Source organism: Octopus sinensis, linkage group LG26 (genome assembly GCF_006345805.1).
Source record: "Octopus sinensis linkage group LG26, ASM634580v1, whole genome shotgun sequence".
Classification (NCBI taxonomy): Eukaryota; Metazoa; Mollusca; class Cephalopoda; order Octopoda; family Octopodidae; genus Octopus; species Octopus sinensis.
This window is the reverse complement of record NC_043022.1, coordinates 3,876,990-3,899,324: the sequence shown is the minus strand read 5'-3', so window position 1 is coordinate 3,899,324 and position 22,335 is coordinate 3,876,990. Positions and strand designations below refer to the sequence as shown.

The 22,335-nt window shown below is 39.9% G+C and overlaps 1 protein-coding gene across 1 annotated transcript in view; it reads left to right on the top strand.

Moving 5' to 3' along the window:
* Positions 1–5,498: 5,498 nt before the first annotated feature.
* Positions 5,499–22,335, top strand: part of LOC115224820 (peroxisome biogenesis factor 2) — a 44,692-nt gene continuing 27,855 nt past the window's right edge. Inside the window, exon 1 of the mRNA XM_029795746.2 lies at positions 5,499–5,641. Coding sequence (XP_029651606.1) covers positions 5,606–5,641 — 36 coding nt within the window. The 5' untranslated portion in view covers positions 5,499–5,605. The remainder of the gene's footprint in view (positions 5,642–22,335) is intronic.

The following is a 22,335-nucleotide window of genomic DNA, read 5'->3' as shown; positions in this document are numbered from 1 at the left end:
AAAAGGAAAAAGAAAAAAAGAAAAAAACAGTGTCTGGTTTGGTCCAGATCTTCAGCTGGAGAAGAACTGAGAATAGGTGACGAGCATGGAGATCAATGTCACGAAGAAAGGGTTTAGACAAAGCTATCCCTGAAGGGTCTGGCAAAGTGACAAATGCACACATCGTCTCCGTCATATATTATCACCTGACCGTCGTGCCTTACCCATCCATATCGGACCAAACTGGAGCTCGCGTGCTTCTGCTTTCTGTGGAAGGAACGTGTTCCACTTGTCAGGTGCTCTTTTCGCTGTCAACACTCACTGAATGGAGGGCCGGGTTTGCAGTGGCTGCTGATGTGCGGACATGCGCTGAGGCTGCGACATCTCCAGAGCTTCCTAGACGGTGAGCAGGTGTGGTCACCGTTTGTCAGACACGATTTCTCACAGCTCGTCTCTTGTCTCAGCTGCAGTCCTGGATCAAGCATAGACCCAGGCAGGCTGGGGGTACTGCTGGTGGTGGTGGTGGTGGTGTTGGAGGTGCTAGTGGTTCTTGTGGCGCTAGTGGTGTTAGTGGTGGTGTTGTTGGTTGTGCTACTGGTGATAGTGGTGGTGTTGATGGTGCTTACTGTGTTGGCGTTGCTAGTGGTGGTGGTGTTGGTGGTAGTGCTAGTGGTGCCAATGGTGCTTGTGGTGTTGGTGGTGCTGTTGGTAATAGTAGTGGTGGTGGTGGTGCTAGTGGCTCTCCACCACTAGCAGCCCACAGTCAGCCCTATGGGGTGGTATTACACATGAAATGACATGACAGGACATGACATGACAGGACAGGACATGACAGGACATGACAGGACATGACAGGACATGACAGGACATGACATGGCATGACAGGTCAGGACAGGACATGACATGACATGACATGACAGGACATGACAGGACATGACATGACATGACAGGACATGACATGACATGACAGGACATGACAGGACATGACATGACATGACAGGACATGACATGACATGACAGGACATGACATGGCATGACATACAGGACAGGACAGGACATGACATGACATGACATGACAGGACAGGACATGACATGACATGACAGGACATGACAGGACATGACATGACAGGACATGACATGACATGACAGGACATGACAGGACATGACATGACAGGACATGACATGACAGGACATGACAGGACATGACAGGACATGACAGGACATGACATGGCATGACAGGACAGGACAGGACATGACATGACATGACAGGACATGACAGGACAGGACATGACATGACATGACAGGACATGACAGGACAGGACATGACATGACAGGACATGACAGGACATGACATGACATGACAGGACAGGACATGACAGGACATGACATGACAGGACATGACATGACATGACATGACAGGACATGACAGGACATGACAGGACATGACATGACATGACATGGCATGACAGGACAGGACATGACATGACATGACAGGACAGGACAGGACAGACAGGACATGACATGACATGACAGGACATGACAGGACATGACATGACATGACAGGACATGACATGACATGACAGGACATGACAGGACATGACAGGACATGACAGGACATGACATGGCATGACAGACAGGACAGGACATGACATGACATGACAGGACATGACAGGACACATGACATGACATGACATGACATGACAGGACAGGACATGACATGACATGACAGGACAGGACATGACAGGACATGACATGACATGACAGGACATGACATGACAGGACATGACATGACATGACATGACAGGACATGACATGACATGACATGACAGTGGTATTTATGTCCCTAAAGGGAGATACTCATTGAAGAAATGTGATAATAAATAACTATGGTTGAATATATAAATATATCATCATCATCATCATCATTTAACGTCCATTTTCCATGCTGGCATGGGTTGGACGGTTTGATAGGAGCTGACTGAGCAGAAGACTGCACCAAACTTCACTGTTCTGGCAGGGTTTTTACAGTTGGATGCACTTCCTAACACCAACCACCTTACAAAGTGTTTTGTGTGTGTGTGTGTAGATAGCTAGCTTGCTAGATAGACAGATATAGGTATAACCCCCTCTTCACATACAGACATCTCAAAAGTAAATACACCCCCACCTATTTATACTGTTTTATCTGTGTGGTCACTACAATGTGCTTCAAACTTGTTAATGTATTGTTTTTGCAGATTACAGTATATTAATTGTGTTGTATAGAGAAACTGTATACACCACCTGGTAAAAAGTGGTAGGACCCAGCCACTATAAATACACCAGTAGCCTGGTCAACAGGAGGAAGGTTGAGAGTACATGTAGATTGTGTTGCTAGTCATGTCTGTGCTGATATAGTAATTATACTGTGATCCTGAGTGGATATTATCATGATCCAGCCCTTTGAGGGTAATGACATTGTACGACTGAGGGTTGCACAATGCTTCATCATCATTCATCATTGTTCGACCGTGGTCGAGACAATGGAATTTACCATGCTATGCCAGACTTCACGGTCCATCATGGCATTATGGAGGTCCTGTTGCTGGATGCCTGTATCCCTGGAGATTACATCAGGGTAGGAGAGTGTGCGCCCTCTGGTATTGCGAGTAGATGGCTTCCAGAGGAGAAGAGTAGAAATTACTTCTTTTTCAGCTCTACAACAATGTCCAGCAAACTGGACTCTCCTACCTTTCACAAGAGATGACACAGGTGGTAGTTTCCCATATATTTGCATGGTTGAATGACTCTTCCACGAGAGATTTTGAGCTCTCAGAAGGAGGTGAGTGTAGGTTCCATCCAACCGCCTCTCAAGCTTCTTTGATAACGTCCAGGTTTCTGAGCCATATAGTAGAATTGGTTCGACTGTGGCTTTGAAGATTTCAAGTATGAAGTCTCTACTTAGATTTGATGACCAGATCTTATGCATGTCATTACAGGCTGACCAGGCCATACCCTTTCTAGTTAGAAAGTCTTTTCCTGATGATGATATGTATGACCCAAGATATTTATAATCAGAAACCATATTTAATCGCGATCTTGCACAATGCTTGATAAAACCATTCTGTCAACAACTTTGTAAGATAACAATATTTGTCAGAGTGACAACTGTTGTCAAAAGACAGATGCAACAGTGGCAAAAGATCGCTTTATAAAAAATTGTTTATAGCAACTAGTCATGCCATGAACACCAGAAAGAAGAGTTGTCTGATTTTGAAAGCAGGTGTATTCTGGGTCAGTCTATAGGTGGACTTAGCCAGCGGAAGACAGTACCAAAATTTAGATTCTCTCTTGCCACAGACATCAGAATGATTGCATAATTCACCAATATATAGACAGAAGCATGGCTGTGTGGTAAGATGTTTCTTTACCAACCACTTGGTTCCAGATCGGGCAAGTATCTTCTACTATAGCCTTGGGTTTAGCAAAACCTTGTGAGTGGATTTGGTAGACAGAAACTGAAAGAAGACCTTTGAATCATCATCATCATCATCATTTAACGTTCAGTTTGACCATCATTGGAAAGCTGAGGGGCTGCACCAGACTCCAGTCTGTTTTGGCATGGTTTCACTGGCTAGATGCCCTTCCTAAAACTAACCACTCTTAGTGTGTAATGGGTGCTTTTATGTGCCACTGGCATGGGTACCATTCGTGTGACACTGGTATCTGCCATGACTGATTTTGCTTGGCTTGAAGGGTCTTCTTCTCAAGCACGACACAATGCCAAAGGTCTCAATCATTATCTCTGTGAGCCAAGTGAGACCGTAACTGTGGCCTAAGCCAGTGCAGCACAACCAGCCCATTTAAGGGCTCCCTTCAATCATCGGGCAGTAAACTGCACTTGTGAAGATCTGTTGAGTCAAGTGAAGTCATTGTTGTGGCTGATGACAGTACCACTTGACTGGCACCCGTGCCGGTGGCATGTAAAAAGCACAATTCATGCATGGTCGATGCCAGTACTGCCTGATTGGCTCCCATGCCGGTGGCATGTAAAAAGTACCCACTACACTTTCAGAATGGTTGGCATTAGGAAGGGCATCCTTGCCAGATAAAATTGAGCCTGGTGCAGCCACTGGCTCTCCAGACTTCAGTCAAACCGTTCCACCCATGCCAGCATGGAAAGTGGCCGTTAAATGACGATGATGATGATAATGATATATATATATTCTTTTACTCTTTTATTCCTTTTCTTGTTTCAGTCATTTTGACTGCAGCCATGCTGGAGCATCACCTTAAGGGGTTTTAGTCAAACAATTTGAACCTAGGACTTATTCTTTGTAAGCCTAATCCTTATTCTATTGGCCTCTTTTTGCCGAACCACTAAGTTGTGGGGACATAAACACACCAGCACCGGTTGTCAAGTGGTGGTAGTGGGACAAACACAGACACACGCACATACATATATACGACAGGCTTCTTTCAGTTTCTGCCTACCAAATCCATTATCAAGGCTTTTATTCGCCTGAGGCTATAGTAGAAGATACTTGCCCAAGGTGCCACATGGTGGGATTGAATCCGGAACCGTGTGGTTAGGAAGCAAACTTGCTACCACACACCCACTCCTGTGCCTCTCTCTCTCTCTCTCTCTTTTCTTTTTCTCAATGTGTGTGTGTATATATATATATATATATATAGGAGTGGCTGTGTGGTAAGGAACTTGTTTACCAACCACATGGTTCCGGGTTCAGTCCCACTGTGTGGCACCTTGAGCAAGTGTCTTCTACTATAGCCTCAGGCCGACCAAGGCCTTGTGAGTGGATTTGGTAGACGGAAACTGAAAGAAGCCCGTCGTATATATGTATATATATATATGTGTGTGTGTGTATATGTTTGTGTGTCTGTGTTTGTCCCCCTAGCATTGCTTGACAACCGATGCTGGTGTGTTTATGTCCCCGTTACTTAGCGGTCTCAAAAGAGACCGATAGAATAAGTACTGGGCTTACAAAAGAATAAGTCCCGGGGTCGAGTTGCCTGATTAAAGGCGGTGCTCCAACATGGCCGCAGTCAAATGACTGAAACAAGTAAAAGAGTATATATATATATATATATAATATATATATATATATATATATATATATATATATATATATATATATATATATATGAACCTTAAAAATCATTTGAGTGTGGTGCTCCAGCATAGCTGCGGTCCAATCTCCGAAACTTAAAACAACAGAATAAATACGTTTTTGTTTCTATTAGTTTTTTTCCTTATTTTTTCAGTTCTTTTTTTTTTAAACAATTTTAAATAATTCTTTCTGCTGTAGGGGCTAAGATCTGAAATGTGGAGAAAAGGGACTAGTCGATTACGTCAAAAATCCCATTACTCAATTGGTACTATATTTCATCGACCCCTTCCCTCCCCACCGAAGGGGGGACGAAAGGCAAAAGTCTCTCCCTGCCGTATTCAAACTCAGAACATAAAAGGAACCAGCAGAAAAAAACGGCAATAGACAATTCTGTCGGACGCTCTACCGCATCTTTGAAAAACAATCCGACCCGGTATTAAGTTCCACCGGATACACGTCAACATCGTTCACCGTTGTATGGTTTGTTTCTCTAAGTTTACTTTCTTTACCGATGGACGATGGCAAGACCTGTCGACGCCTTAAGGATCGCCCAGGTAAGACGACCTATTCACATAGCATACACCTGAATGAACAACAGTTTTTAACTTCCCATGGGGACTATTGTGGCCCTAGAGCCAGACCGTGTTTATATTTTGTCTCTCAGAAGAAGCCCGACTCTGGAAACATTTAATATTTAGTTCTTGGTCGTTTCTAGAAACACGCGCTGTTTATTTATCTTTAGGGAAATGGGAACAATTTCGACCCCTTTTTCCGTCGCAGCAGCCTCTGTTTTTCCCCTGTCTATCGTATACCTATACGGTAGTCATTGGACATGCTAAAAATAACAGCTTAATTTCCCTTCAAACCACACTCTACCCTCTTACAACACGTTGGATGTCCTTGTGCTTGAGAGGGGAAAAAATTATAAACATTACAACTGGATGGTCACTGCTGGAATGCAGTAGTTCATAGGTCTGCTCCAGTCGTTGGACATACTAGAAATAACAACTAATATCCCTCAAATCACACACTTACTCCCTTAGGACACATTGGATATTTTAATCCCGGGTGTACTTGTGCTTGAGGAGGGTAAATAATAATAAGAGTGGATGGTCACTGTTGGAATGCCATTGATCATTGGGTCTGCTTTACCATGGACTGACTTAGGGGTTAAGCAGTTACAAGTCTATTTCACTTACATTTGGAAAGCCATGAAACTCACCACATCCCATTTTGCTTTATTTTACCGCAACATTCCAAGCTTTTTATTCACACAATAATAATTATTAGTCCTTTCGGGATAGAACAAATACCAGTTGAGCTGTGGGGTCTATGTAAACAAATCCCTTTCCCCCACGAAGTTCAGATCTTGTATCTACCCCCAAAATTTCAGGCTTTGTGTTTATAACAGAAAGGATTATTATTATTATTATTATTATTATTATTATTATTATTATCGCGTGACTTAGCGGTTCAGTATGAGGTACCCAGAGAATAAGTACCAGGCTTTAAAAAAAAAAATCAAGAACAACACATAAGTCTTGGGGTCGTTTCGTTTGACTGAAACCCCTTCAAGGTGGTGGCCCCAGCATGGCCGCAGTCCGATGACTGTAACAACTAAAGAAAAGGTAGTTAATTAATTATTATTATTTCTTTGTCAAGCTGGCGTAGGTTGTACCTCAAGAAGTGGTTCCCTCTCTAAGTTTTAAACCCTCAACAAACCCTTTTCGGTGCCAAAAAAGTCAGTTTTCGAAATTAACGACAATTTTATTTTTTAAAAATAAAACTTATTTCTAAAGACCGTTATTATGAAGAATTATATTCTTTAAATCAGGTTTTGAAGTTTTTTTGGTGGCGGAAATCTAACACTTTCGTTGTTGTTGTTGTTTAACGTTAGTTCGGTTCTCACAGAGCAGACCTATAGCTACAGTCGTTCCAATCGTTACCATCGCGTTTTATTATTATTATCATCACCATCATCAAGGCGGCGAGCTGACAGAATCGTTAGCACGCCGGACAAAATGCTTAGCGGCATTTCATCCGCCTTTACGTTTTGAGTTCAAATTCCGCTGAGGTCAACTCGTTTGTTCATCCTTTCAGGGTCAATTACCTGTTGAGAACTGGGGTCGATGTAATCGACTTAACCCCTCCCCTCAAAAACTCCTGACTCTGAACTAAAATTTGAAGCCATTATTATTTTATTTTATCTCAATTTATTTATTTAGGCGTGGCTGTGTGGTCAGAAGTTTGCTTCCCAACCACATGGTTGTGGGTTCAGTTCCACTACGTAGTAGCTTGGGCAAGTGTCTTCTACTATAGCCTCAGGCTGACCCAAAATCTTGTGACTGGATTTGGTAGACGGAAACTGAAAGAAGCCTGTTGTGTATATATATAGATGTGTGTGCGCCTTGTGTTTGTTCCCCACCACCGCTTCACAACTACTGTTGGTGTGTTTACATCCCCATAACTTAGCAGTTCAGCAAAAGAGACAAACCGAATAAGAACCAAGTTTAAAAGAATAAGCACTGGGTTTTCAAGGTAGCGCTCCAGCATGGCTTCAATCTAATGACTGAGATAAAAAGAATTCATAATTTTTTTCTCTATTTTTATAAGAAATGTGGGTCAAGTCTGTCTTTCTTCAACTAGACTTGAAATTAAAGCCGAGCAAAAATGTATTTAAGAGTCTAGGAGTGGCTGGGTGGTAAGTAGCTTGTTTACCAACCACACGGTTCCGGCTTCAGTCCCACTGTGTGGCACCTTAGGCAAGTGTCTTCTACTATAGCCTCGGGCCGACCAAAGCCTTGTGAGTGGATTTCGTAGACGGAAACTGAAAGAAGTCCAGGTGGTGCTATTAAGTTAGACATGGCCTGGGCCAATAATGGCCGAAACCTATCAAAGTATCAAAGTATATATATGTGTGTGTGTTTGTCCCCCTAGCATTGCTTGACAACCGATGCTGGTGTGTTTATGTCCCCGTTACTTAGCGGTTCGGCAAAAGAGACCGATAGAATAAGTACTGGGCTTACAAAAGAATAAGTCCCGGGGTCGAGTTACTCGATTAAAGGCGGTGCTCCAGCATGGCCGCAGTCATATGACTGAAACAAGTAAAAGAGTAAAAGAGAGAGAGAGTGCTGGCCAGCCTGAGGCCTGCGACCCGCAGACTTTTATCTTGCGGCCCGCTTGATACTTTCTTGAAATGGGTTTATTTAAAGTTTGAATAAAATTGTTTGTATAAAACATTTGTTTCAAAATAAATTTAAAATTTATAAGTGGCAATGAAGCAAATAACCTACAATTTTATAATTTTAAACAAATTCTTGATTCTGTAATTTTAGTATTTGACTATTAGTGCATAAAGTATACAAGTGGCCTTCAAAAAAACTTTCAGTGATTAAAGTGGCCCGCAATATAATTGGAGTTGGCCAGGGTTGGGTCTAAAGTAAAAATAGCAGATTCTGTTTTCTGGATGTAAACTGATAAGGTCTCTAACAGATGGCCACAAACTTGCTTTTTACAACAATTTCTCCAACAGACTTGACACTGGCATACCTACACAAGTGTGTGTCTCCTGCACTTGATTTTGTTATACTCTTTTGCTCTTTACTCTTTTACTTGTTTCAGTCATTTGACTGTGGCCATGCTGGAGCACCACCTTTAGTCGAGCAAATCGACCCCGGGACTTATTCTTTGTAAGCCCAGTACTTATTCTATCGGTCTCTTTTGCCGATCCGCTAAGTGACGGGGACATAAGCACACCAGCATCGGTTGTCAAGCAGTACTAGGGAGACAAACACAGACACACAAACACACACATATATATATATATATATACGACAGGCTTCTTTCAGTTTCCGTCTACCAAATCCACTCACAAGGCATTGGTCAGCCCAGGGCTATAGCAGAAGACACTTGCCCAAGATGCCACGCAGTGGGACCGAACCCGGAACCATGTGGTTGGTTAGCAAGCTACTTACCACACAGCCCTTTCAGAAAAACAGATATTTTTAATGAAACTGTCTTCAAATATCTTTCAGATACTATAAGTTGCAATTATAATCAGAATTTAATGTGAAAAAAAAAAAGAGAAAGAAGAACAAATTTGTGGGTATACACTTACAAAATGAAAAGAAATTGTTTCAGTGTGTGTGTGTAGGCCAATTTTTTTATGCATTAAATTCTCATTTTTATGCATTAAATAATCATAATTTATACCATCTGTAAGATATTTGGAGAAAATTTCATTAGAAAATACTCATTTTTCTGACAGTTTTGAGGAAACTAAGTTAACTTGTGTGAATTATCTGAAACTCCTTTCCCTGCTGCCTTTAAAAAAACTCTCTCAACAAATTCCATTATAATTAGAATGTACACCATCTGAAAGATATTTGTTGAAAATTTCATTAGAAAATACCCATTTTTTCAAAAGTTATGGAGAAACAAATTTGGTGGGACACACCTGAGTAGGTGTTCACTTCACACCTTTGTTGTTGTTTTCTCAGTTTAAAATGGCCTGAATTTTTCACTCTAATTATTTTCTGGTTTCTTTTATGAATCCATTGACAATTCATTGTTTTGATGTCTACGATGTCTTTATAAGCATAAAAAACCTGAGTCTGTCTAGAAGGTTCAGGTTTCTACTTATCCTTTGTTCCCAAGTGTTCAGATAAATAAAAACTTACTGTTCCCACGGTTAACATTTAGTATTCAGCTGGTACTCATTTTCAGCTGAGTAAACTAGAATATTGTGAAATGAACCTCCTTGCTCAAGGACACACTGTGGTGCTCTGTCTGGGAGATGAACCCATGTACTAACAGCCCTGAGCTTGACATTTTAACCGCTGGATGGTGTACCTTCACCTTTAGGGGGAAGATAAGGACAGCTTCCACTATGAGCATTTATGTGTCTACCCAGAAATCTTACGACATCAAGGAAGGTTTTAACCCTTTACTGCAGAAATCATAAAGGCCCACTCAAAATGTCATTACCCTTAACAATGGAAAGCAGTTTTATATACTAGTCTCTATTTTTGTTGAGGAATGTCATGTTTGGAACGATTCTTTGTTGAGAAATGTCAAGTTTATTGAGGCAGCACAACTTGCAGCAAATACCAGTTCTATTTTTAGGAAGATTTTATTTTATCATTCCTGGAATAACTATAAAATTTATTTCGTTTTGGGATTTGGTTTGCAAGATTCTTTATGTGAGTTCGTGTGTTGAAGCATATTTTGTTGTGTCTGGGGAGGGTCATTTTCTTTTAGTGCCTTATTAATTTAACACACTCACCGGTAAAATTTCCACTCATTCACTTTCTAAAGTTTTCGTCGTGTCTTGCAACCTTTTCAATAGTCGTTGACTGTGTTCGTTATCTGAGCTGTGTTTTTTATTGTTTGTTTGTGTGCATGTATGTGGGTCAGTGTGTGTGCACATACACATGTATGTATATATGCATGTATGTGTATGCATATGTATATATATGTGTGTACGTTTGTATGTATGTATTCTGCATATTCATGTGTTAGTGTGTGTTTGCATGCGTGGTTGTGTATACCTCTGTCGCTTTGTATTAATTTCACTGTTAAAGAATTAAAATGGTGTTTGGAACATAACAAAAGACAAACTTATATTGGTATATTAACTCTTTGACTGTGTGAATTAAATATATCCAATCAAAATTTCTTTCCCTGAAACTATGGAAAGTAGTTTCATACACCAATCTATCTTTTGATGGGGGGGGGGATATCTTGTTTGAAAGAGTTTTCTGTTGAAATATGTCAAGTTCAGTGAGACAGCATGACTTGCAGAAGATACCAATTTTATTTTTTGGTAACAGACACAAACACATACACATAGACACGCTCAAACATGCACACACAAGAAGACAGAGGTGCCAGACGAAAAAAAAAAAGACACCATCCGAGCGTGGCCGTCTGCCAGCCTCAAATACATACATACAAATGCACACACATGCATACATATATATGTATACACATACATACATTCATACATACATATGTGTATACACATGCACACAAACATACAGAAAGAACGCAGCTCTGATAATGGACAGTTAATAAGTATTGAAGCGGTTGCAAGACGCAACAAAAATTTTAGTAAAAATAAATAAGTAAATGAGTGGAAATTAAATCAGTGAGTGTGTCGAGTAATAAGGCACTGAAAGAGAATGACTCTCCCCAGACACAATGAAATATACTTTAACTAGCAGTATCGCCCGGCGTTGCTCGGGTTTGTAAGGGAAATAACTATATAAGCATTTTTAGAGAGTTACTTCCCTTATAGATGCCAATTCGGGCTCTCTTAGCCATTTCTGTTTTGGTGTCTTCAAGCCATGAAGTCGTTGTTCTAAAATAACGCTGGTCTCCTTGACAACGCTTTACGACGTAGATTTCCTTACACCCCCTTCCCCACAGCTTCACGAGGGAGGGAAGAAGGGGGAGAAGCAAACAGGTGCAGGTGTGACCATGGACACCAACTCTGCCGCCATCGACACACGAAAAATTATGCATTAAAATGGAATAAAAAATGATGTTAAATTATTTTTTAAATCGTAGACTCATCGTAGACGCGCGCTAATACTCAGACGGGCTCGATATGAATCACGACTATAAGATACCCGAATTTGGTTAAACTGCACCGCAAAATGTGGGAGTAGTTAGGAATCTAAATCGAAGGGGACAGACACTCACACAACTACAGTTTTATATATATAGATATACAAATTCACTTCAAGAGTCTTGCAAACCAAATACAAAAACGAAATATCTAACATCAATACTTCCATGAAAATTAATTTTTGTGTAAAAGGGTTAAAATTGCTAGAATCTGACATGACCACTCTTTGGAACTATTTATTTGTTGAGATCTATCAAGGTTATTGAGACAATGTGACTGGCAGAAAATACCGATTCTATTCTTTTTTAGGAAATGTTTAAAGATCATTACTGGACTAACCATAGAATTTGATTTTGCTGTTGAAGGTTTAAAATTACATTTCAAACTTTTTATGTGGTACCTATTTCTTTACTACCCACAAGGGGACAAACAAAGACAGACAAATGGATTAAGTCGATTATATCGACCCCAGTGCGTAACTGGTACTTAATTTATCGACCCCGAAAGGATGAAAGGCAAAGTCGACCTCGGCAGAATTTGAACTCAGAACGTAGCGGCAGATGAAATACGGCTACGCATTTCGCCCGGCGTGCTAACGTTTCTGCCAGCTCGCCGCCTTACTTTTTATGTGGTACCAGCACCAACAGGGTCACCAGGGTAACTTGCAAGACAAAGACCCCTGTCAACTGGGAGTGGGAAGAAGTGGTGAGGTGGGGGTGGCTTTGATTACAGGTATAGAAGGACAGGTATAGGTATCTTGCCAAACACCACCACCACCACTATCTTCATTTAATGTCTGCTTTCCATTATGAGTTGGATGATTCGACAGGTGGTGGCCACCTGAAGAGCTGCCCCAGGCTCCAATTGCCTGTCTCAGCATGGTTTCTGCAACTGGATGCTCTTCCTAAGGCCAACCACTTTACAGAGTGTACTTTTCTCCCTTTAATGTGGAACCAGCACCGGTCCTTTATATGTGGCACTGGCACAGGTGCTTTTACGTGCCACCAGCACCCGGGGTGCTTTTTATTTGACACCAGCACATGTACTTTTAATGTGACACACACACAGCTCAAAAATAAATAGATGCCATTCTTTTTTTTCTTTTCGAAAGGTTCATTGCTAGAAACCAAATAATGTTGATTGACACATCTAAACGACTTAATCTTGTATTTAACCTATTTAGGCATTGTAGTTAACGAGTTGACTTTCTTAGATATAAAAGAGTAGAAGGAGAGGTATCTAGTGACTTTTGGAATGTTGTGCACACAGAAACATGCACATGTGTGCACACACACATACACACCCACACACAGCCACACAAACACACAAACGCACACACATATACACACAAAACCATACACATACACAAACGTTCAGACACTCATAAACTCACACACAAACGCATGCACACACGCATACACACACACCACACACAAACACAACCATAACATACACACACACACACACACAAACGTTCAAACACTCACAAACTCACACACAAATGCACACACACACACACACACAACACACAAACGCACACAACCATAACATACACACACACACCACACACAAACACAACCATAACATACACACACACACACACACAAACGTTCAAACACTCACAAACTCACACACAAATGCACACACACACACACAACACACACACACACACACACACAAACGCACACAACCATAACATACACACACACACACACACACACACAAACGCTCAAGCACTCACACACAAATACACACACATACACAAATGCATACACACACACACACACACACTCAAGCACACACACAGTACAATAGAATAAAGACCGACAACCAGGTGTTGACAGTACCTGAGCATTTATGAAATAATCCTGCAGCCAGAAAGAAGCATTAAAACCATAACGAAGCAGAAAAACTTGAATATCAGGTTGGGTTATTGTTCAGAGCTGTCGTTCTTCATGGATACGTTTGAAGAATTACTGGCAAAGATTGCTTCAATCTTCCTCTCTTGTCTTTCATGTCAGAGTGTGAGCTTCTGGGGCAATATGTCTGTCCATCTTTTTAAAGTCTTGCTACTTGTTCCAGTAACCAGACTGCGACCATTCTGGGGCAGAACCTTGAAGAATTTTTAGTCGAATGAATTTCTAGTCCCCAGCTCCTTTTTATTTATTTTTTTTTAAAGCCTGGTACTCGTCGCAGGAGTGGCTGTGTGGTAAGTAGCTTGCTAACCAACCACATGGTTCCGGGTTCAGTCCCACTGCGTGGCATCTTGGGCAAGTGTCTTCTGCTATAGCCCCGGGCCGACCAATGCCTTGTGAGGGGATTTGGTAGACGGAAACTGAAAGAAGCCTGTCGTATATATGTATATATATATGTGTGTGTGTTTGTGTGTCTGTGTTTGTCCCCCTAGCATTGCTTGACAACCAATGCTGGTGTGTTTATGTCCCCGTCACTTAGCGGTTCGGCAAAAGAGACCGATAGAATAAGTACTGGGCTTACAAAGAATAAGTCCCGGGGTCGATCTGCTCGACTAAAGGCGGTGCTCCAGCATGGCTGCAGTCAAATGACTGAAACAAGTAAAAGAGAGTATATATGTATATATATATATATATGTATGTGTGTGTATATGTTTGTGTGTCCGTGTTTGTCCCCCTAGCATTTTGAGTGACTCAAAAGCTGAGTTTCATGTTTTAGCATTTATCAGACGCATGAAACTCTCAGCCCTTGAGTCACTCTTTTATTTTAGCCAAATATTAATAAAAGATATATGTATAGGTGCAAGAGTGGCTGTGTGATAAGTAGCTTGCTTACCAACCACATGGTTCTGGGTTCAATCCCACTGCATGGTACCTTGGGCAAGTGTCTTCTACTATAGCCTCAGACAACCAAAGCCTTGTGAGTGGGTTTGGTAGATGGAAACTGAAAGAAGCCCGTGGTATATGTGTGCATGTGTCTGTGTTTGTCCCCTGCCACCATTGCTTGACAACCGATGCTGGTGTGTTTACATCCCCATAACTTAGCAGTTTGGCAAAAGAGACTGATAGAATAAGTACTAGGCTTACAAAGAATAAGTTCTGGGGTCGATTTGCTTGACTGAAGGCGGTGCTCAAATGACTGAAACAGGATATATATATACTCATGTTTCTTGAGTTTTATTTTTTCCTGTTTGGTTTGCTAAACCTACATATATATACAAGTGTGTGTGTGTGTGTGTGTATGAAAAAACAAAAGAGATAGAGGGAAGACTGCACTAGTAGTATGCTAACTAAACACAACTATGTCTTTCTCCCTATCTCTTTATTGCTCTCATTTTACATATATATATATATATATATATATAAGAGGCCTATCCTACTTCTCTTGATGTGGAAAAAAAGAAATTAAAAAAAAGGCCAAACTGTCAGGACATTATTGTTGATCTGTGTGTCTGCTCTGTCTCATCTGTGAGTTGTGGTCTGAAAGACAAAGCAGTGCTTTATGTAGCAGGCTGTTGCGGTCAGTATTTGAGAGCTGTGACAGATGGTCACCTCTATCAGAACAAGATGTTGTGGCCGACGTTTGTTATTTCACGTGGGTTTTTTTACTGTAAATAAAAGCTTATATGGGCCCCTGCCATCTATTTGGCTATTGCCTGTATTAATTTGAGAACCCCTAGGTTGATATGGGATAAAAAGAAAAAGGATAAAGATCCTTCCTGTATCATAGACTCACAGGGCTGATTTTTCCAGTTTTTGTGGTGTATATGTTCCTCATGGACAGGACCCCAGTCCCTCGCAGGATTAATTATTTTTGCTACTTGAGTGGATTGAAGCAGCATGAAGTGAAGTGTTTTGCTTAAGGATACAGTGAATTGCCCAGCCCAGGAATCGAAACCACAATCTTATGATCATGAGTCCAACACCCTAACCACTAAGCCATCCTCTCTCTTTGTTTCTTTCTGTCTCTAGGTGCAGGAGTGGCTGTGTGTGGTAAGAAACTTGCTTACCAACCACATGGTTCTGGGTTCAGTCCTACTTTGTGGCACCTCGGGCAAGTGTCTTCTATTATAGCCTCAGGCCAACCAAAGCCTTGTGAGTGGATTTGGTAGATGGAAACTGAAAGAAGCCCATTGTATATAGATATGTATGTGTGTGTGTCTGTGTTTGTCCCCACCACCATCGCTTGACAACCGATGCTGGTGTGTTTACATCCTCATAACTTATAAGACTGATAGTCATGATGGGTATACTGGGCTTTGTATATTTGTACCCCAGTGTCACTTGGATGGCATGTGCTGCTCTCTCACTCAATGATAATAATAATTATTTCATTTTTTTTTTGCCACAAGGGCAGCTTGGGAACCAACAATCTATGAGACTCAAAAAAATTGTGTCGACCTCAACTTCCGACATTCTCCGCAAGTTTCCTTCCATCCAATATATTCGTGTCTTAGGTTTCTGGTTGTAAACCTGTTTAGAAGGTGAAATAAATGCAAATCAATTGGAAGATAATGACAATAATAATAATAATGATTCCAAATTTTAAGGGGAGGGGCAGGTTGATTACATTGACCCTAGTGCTGAGTTTGTACGTCTTTTATCAACCCCGAAAGAACGAAAGGCAAAGTCGACCATGGAAAAATTTGAACTTCTGCTAAGCAATTTGTCTGACATTGTCAGCTCACCACCATACATAGCAGAATAATGATAATAATCAAAATACATGATGGTTATTGAAACTGCGTCAAACATCACGATAAACCATCCGTGGACTGCATCTTAAGTAAACACACACACACACCATATGTTTAAATGACACCTTGTTATATTTGTGTATATATTTTGAGCATTTAATTGGCAGCTGTTACAGCTGTGGGTTCAGTGGTTAAAGCATTGGTTCAGTGGTTAGAGCATCGGGCTCACAATCATGAGGTGGTGAGTTCAATTCCTGGACCAGGCTTTGTGTTGTGTTCTTGAGCAAGACACTTTATTTCATATTGCTCCAGTTCACTCAGCTGTAGAAATGAGTTGCAATGTCACTAGGGCCAAGCTGTATCGGCCCCTTTACCTTTCTCTTGGGTAACATCAGTGGCATGGAGAGGGGGGAGGCTGGTATGCATGGACAACTGATGGTCTTCCATAAACAACCTTACCTAGACTTGTGCCTCAGAGGGGGAATTTTGTAGGTGCAATCCCATGGTCATTTATGACAGAAGTGGAGCTTTACTCTAGAACTCTGGTTAAAATATGTTGCAAAGTTTACTCTGGCTGTCTGTGATAGCACAGTTTGAACTCATAGGAGTTCAAACTCCATTGAGGTCTTCTTTGTCTTTCATTCAAAGAAAATGCCAGCCCAATCCTAATGCGACCCTCTCTCATTCTCCGTCTTTCCAGCTGTGGCACCCTCAATGTTCATCTGGGTTGTGGTTAGAATGGTAAATGTTTACACCTGTCTCAGGAGACAGGTGTAACCACTAATTGGTGAACTTTTGGAATTGCTACAACTACCTCTTATCTTTTATCTCTTACTTGTTTCAGCCAGAAGGTTGTGGCCATGCGGGGGCGCCATCTTGAAGAATTTTTAGTTGAAAGAATTTGACTCCATGCTTATTTTTTTTAAAAGCTTGGTACTTATTCAATCAATCTCTTTTGCCGAACCACTATGTTATGGGGATATAAACACACCAGCACTGGGGGGACAAGCACAGATACAAAGACACACCCACACACACAATATGTAAAGCAGGGTTACATATTGATTTCCAATTTTGATACGACACCAGTAATTTTGTGGGGAGGGGCGTAAGTCAATCACATCGACCCCAGTGCTCAATTTGTTCTTATTTTATCAGCCCCAAAAGGATGTAAAATAAAGCCAGTCTTGGTGAAATTTGAACTCAGAACATATGAAATACAGTTAAATATTTTATCCAGAGTGCTAACAATTCTGCCAGCTTGTCGCCATCTTAAAGCAAGGTTACATGTTGATTTCAGATTTTGATACAAGGCCAGGAATTTCAGGGAAGGAAGTAAGTTGATTACATTAACGGTAGTCTTCAACTGGTTCTTATTTTATTGAACCTGAAAAGATGAAAAGCAAAGCCAACCCTGGCAGAATTTGGGTTAATGATAACTAAGGTATTTTACTAAATTCTTTGTTATATTTAAAATGAATTGAAAGAAATACAGAACATTTCAACAGAAATATGGTAAGAAAAGGGTTAAGGCATTAACCTTTTGGAAACTGCCTCTGGCTCTGTAGTATTTGGACTTCTGTCACTAACCCCTTTTGGTGCCAACCTAGCTGAAACTGCCTCTGGCTCTGTAGTACAAATGTCTGGTTTTCAAAAGTTCTGAATTAAAATCCTCCACCAAACCTTAGTCACGATTTATGTTCCTATCATTAGTTTAATGATAACTAAGGTATTTTACTAAATTCTTTGTTATATTTAAAATGAATTGAAAGAAATACAGAACATTTCAACAGAAATATGGTAAGAAAAGGGTTAAGGCATTAACCTTTTGGAAACTGCCTCTGGCTCTGTAGTATTTGGACTTCTGTCATTAACCCCTTTTGGTGCCAACCTAGCTGAAACTGCCTCTGGCTCTGTAGTACAAATGTCTGGTTTTCAAAGTTCTGAATTAAAATCCTCCACCAAACCTTAGTCACAATTTGTGTTCCTATCATTAGTTTAATGATAACTAAGTTATTGTACTAAATTCTTTGTTATATTTAAAATGAATTGAAAGAAATACAGAACATTTCAACAGAAATATAGTAAGAAAAGGGTTAAGGCATTAACCTTTTGGAAACTGCCTCTGGCTCTGTAGTATTTGGACTTCTGTCATTAACCCCTTTTGGTGCCAACCTAGCTGAAACTGCCTCTGGCTCTGCAGTACAAATGTCTGGTTTTCAAAAGTTCTGAATTAAAATCCTCCACCAAACCTTAGTCACGATTTATGTTCCTATCATTAGTTTAATGATAACTAAGTTATTGTACTAAATTCTTTGTTATATTTAAAATGAATTGAAAGAAATACAGAACATTTCAACAGAAATATGGTAAGAAAAGTGTTAAGGCATTAACCATTTGGAAACTGCCTCTGGCTCTGTAGTATTTGGACTTCTGTCATTAACCCCTTTTGGTGCCAACCTAGCTGAAACTGCCTCTGGCTCAGTAGTACAAATGTCTGGTTTTCAAAAGTTCTGAATTAAAATCCTCCACCAAACCTTAGTCACAATTTGTGTTCCTATCATTAGTTTAATGATAACTAAGTTATTGTACTAAATTCTTTGTTATATTTAAAATGAATTGAAAGGAATACAGAACATTTCAACAGAAATATGGTAACAAAAGGGTTAAAGACAGTCAGTGAAATGTGTCTTCAATTTGTACAAGATTTGGCTGCTATTTCTAACAAGCCAAACAACTGTGAAACAAAATCTGCCAATAAACCCTTTTGATACCAACCCAGCTGAAACCATCTCTGGTTCTGTAGTACAAATGTCTTGTCTTCAAAAGTTCTGAATTAAAATCCTCCACCAAACCTTAGTCACAATTTATGTTCCTATCATTAGTTTAATGATAACTAAGTTATTGTACTAAATTCTTTGTTATATTTAAAATGAATTGAAAGGAACACAGAACATTTCAACAGAAATATGGTAACAAAAGGGATAACTATGGCTTCATATTACCAAGTGACATGTACTTGTGAACGACAGGCTGGTGTGTTTTATAAATAGTGTAGAAAACGAGAAATAGATTCAGGGCAGATGGTTAAGCAGTCGAAAAGGAATGTAATTATAATGGTAAAATAACATGAAAGCCTACGGATTTGCTGTAGCATCTGTTATGCCTCTTTCTTCCCTCCATATTGCTATTTTTTTAAACAAGTGTGTCACCTCAATTGACAACAGTGTTGCCTGTCTTGATGCAAACAGTGAGTGCCATAGCTGACTTAGTTTCACGTAGCGAGCAAGAAGGAATTTAAATTAAAATGTCTTAAGGAATTGTAATCACATCTTCTTGGGATGATGAGAAAAGAACTAGTTTGGTTAAGGAGGTTCGCTTCCCAAACAAGTCATTTTGCGTTCAGTTTCATTGCATGGTACCTTAGGTTAGTATCTGTGGCTCTGGGTTAACCACTGCCCTTATAAATGGATTTGACAAGAAGAAACTGAAAGAAGCCTGTTCTATGAATTATTATATATATATATATATATATATATATATATAATAATAAATATTAGGGAATAAATCCAAACTTACAGGGAAAAATCAGATTTAGGATTGAATCCAATTTTATAGTAAAATATTATATTATATTAAATTAGAGACAAAACCACTATTAGGCAAATCATACAATGAAAAACTTAAGCCAATACATAAGATTATTTAATTTATATTATTTAAATATATAACAAAATTATAAAAAAATTATATTAATTATATTTTTTTAATAATTTTGTTATATATTTAAATAATATAAATTAAATAATCTTATGTATTGGCTTAAGTTTTTCATTGTTTGGTTTGTCTCTAATTTAATATAATATATACATATATATATATATATATAATATATATATATATATATATTTGCCCTGTCTGCGCCAGTAGTTGTGCTAATATTCATCGGAAACATTTTTTATGTGGCTAAAGCCCAGTGGATCTATTTTTAGTGCTAGAGTAGACCACATAGTGGTCGCTCTCTTATATTTATGTATAAAATGTATCGAAATCCGGGTTTTATATGCACTAAGCCACTCGGTGTTAAATGGATGTACTATTAAATAAGTATACAACTTTCTCACCCTTATCAGTTGATTATATATATATATATATATTATACCTCTGTAACTTAGCAGTTTGATAAAACAGAGACAGAATAAGCACCAGGCTTAAAAAATGAATATTGAAATCAATTTATTTAACTAAAAATTCTTCAAGGTGGTGCTCCAGTATGGCCACAGTCTAATGACTGAAACAAGTAAAAGATAAAACATATCTGTATATAGTCTAGTGTTGGTCTGCTCTTAGGCAGGTCCTATGCATGTGAACCTTCTCCAGCACTCTCTATATGATCCTTTTGGAGTCGATTAAATAAGTACCAGTTATGCACTGGGGTTGGTATAATCAACTTACTCCTCATGAAATTACTGGCCTTCTACCAAAATTTGAAACCATGGAGTCTTGCATGTGTCGGGGGTTTACTATCTACAGCCTATGGTACCATGCTGTTTGTTCTTTTCAGCTATCTAATACTTTCCTGATTATTCTGGACATGCCGAGGAGACAAACCTTTTGCGACAGTTCTTCTGGGCACTCTATTCCAAATTCCTTGATATTCCCCTTGATGCCTTCTGATACTGTCCCCCAAAGACCCAACAATAATTGGCACTATCTTCACCGTCTTCATTTCCCATAGCCGGGCTATTTCATACTTAAGAGGATTGTATTTATCTATCTTTTCAACTTCCTTCTTGACTATATGTGGGTCAAAGGGGCACGCAACATCAACTATATAGCACATGGGGTGCACCTTGTCGACCACCCCTAGGTCCGGTCTGTTATGTTCTAGAACCTAATCTGTTTGAATTGGGGAAACCCAGAGGATTTTGCTAGCCCCTCACTCTGCCACTCTGCAGTTTGTGCTCATACCACATCTTGCCTCTCTCTAGCCCCCACTTTTTGCACAGTTTCCAACGTAGCACTTTTGATTATGTCACTACTGTTATTATTATTATTATTATTGAGTGAGAGAGCAGTTCATGCCATCAAAGTGACACTGGGGTAAAATATACGAAGCCCAATATACCCATCATGACTACCCGTCTGATAAGGGTACACCAGGCACATGTATCACAACCATATGTGCGCGATATGGTGATCTCATATCACGATAAACAGCGCATGACCTTGCAGGTGGGGCCCAGTTAGAATTTTCTTCAGGTTCAGTAGCCCATCCCGCTCAAAAGGTCCCTGAATAAGGGTTGTTTAAGGATGTTGAAAGAACCACCCATGTTTCCAGAGGTGAATTATTCAAACCTCAAAGAATCCCTCTCAACACATGGCTATAATGCTCCCCCACTACTTCTGCTCGTGATCAGAGATGCACATATTGTCAGCCACTAAGGGACATGCTCAACTGGTTAAGGTCAAACAACTGACAAGCAAATCTGTGGTATTGAGTAGAATATTTGCTGTAGCCCATCTTTTATACCAAGACAAAACAATGTACATGATAACACTTCCTATCAGTTAAGATCAGAAGCCATGAGAGCCACTGCCTGGTACTGCATCAGGGCATTTATTATTATTATTATTATTATTATTATTATTATTATTTGAGTTCAAATTCTGTTCAGGTCAACTTTGCCTTTCATCCTTTCAGGGTCAATAAAATATGTACCTGTTGATACGGGGTGGGGGATGTAATCGACTTATCCCCCCCCCCAAGAAAAAAACCCAGCTGGCCTTGTGCCAAAGCTGGAAATCAATATTTTCTCTTCATTACACGGTGTCATTTTAATTTATTGAAATTTCTTTTAAGTATGTTACACCTCCCACACACTTTACTGTTTGGTTTTGAGGCAGTAGGCGTCCCTGAGTGTCCCTCATCTCCTTCCTCCCCCCCC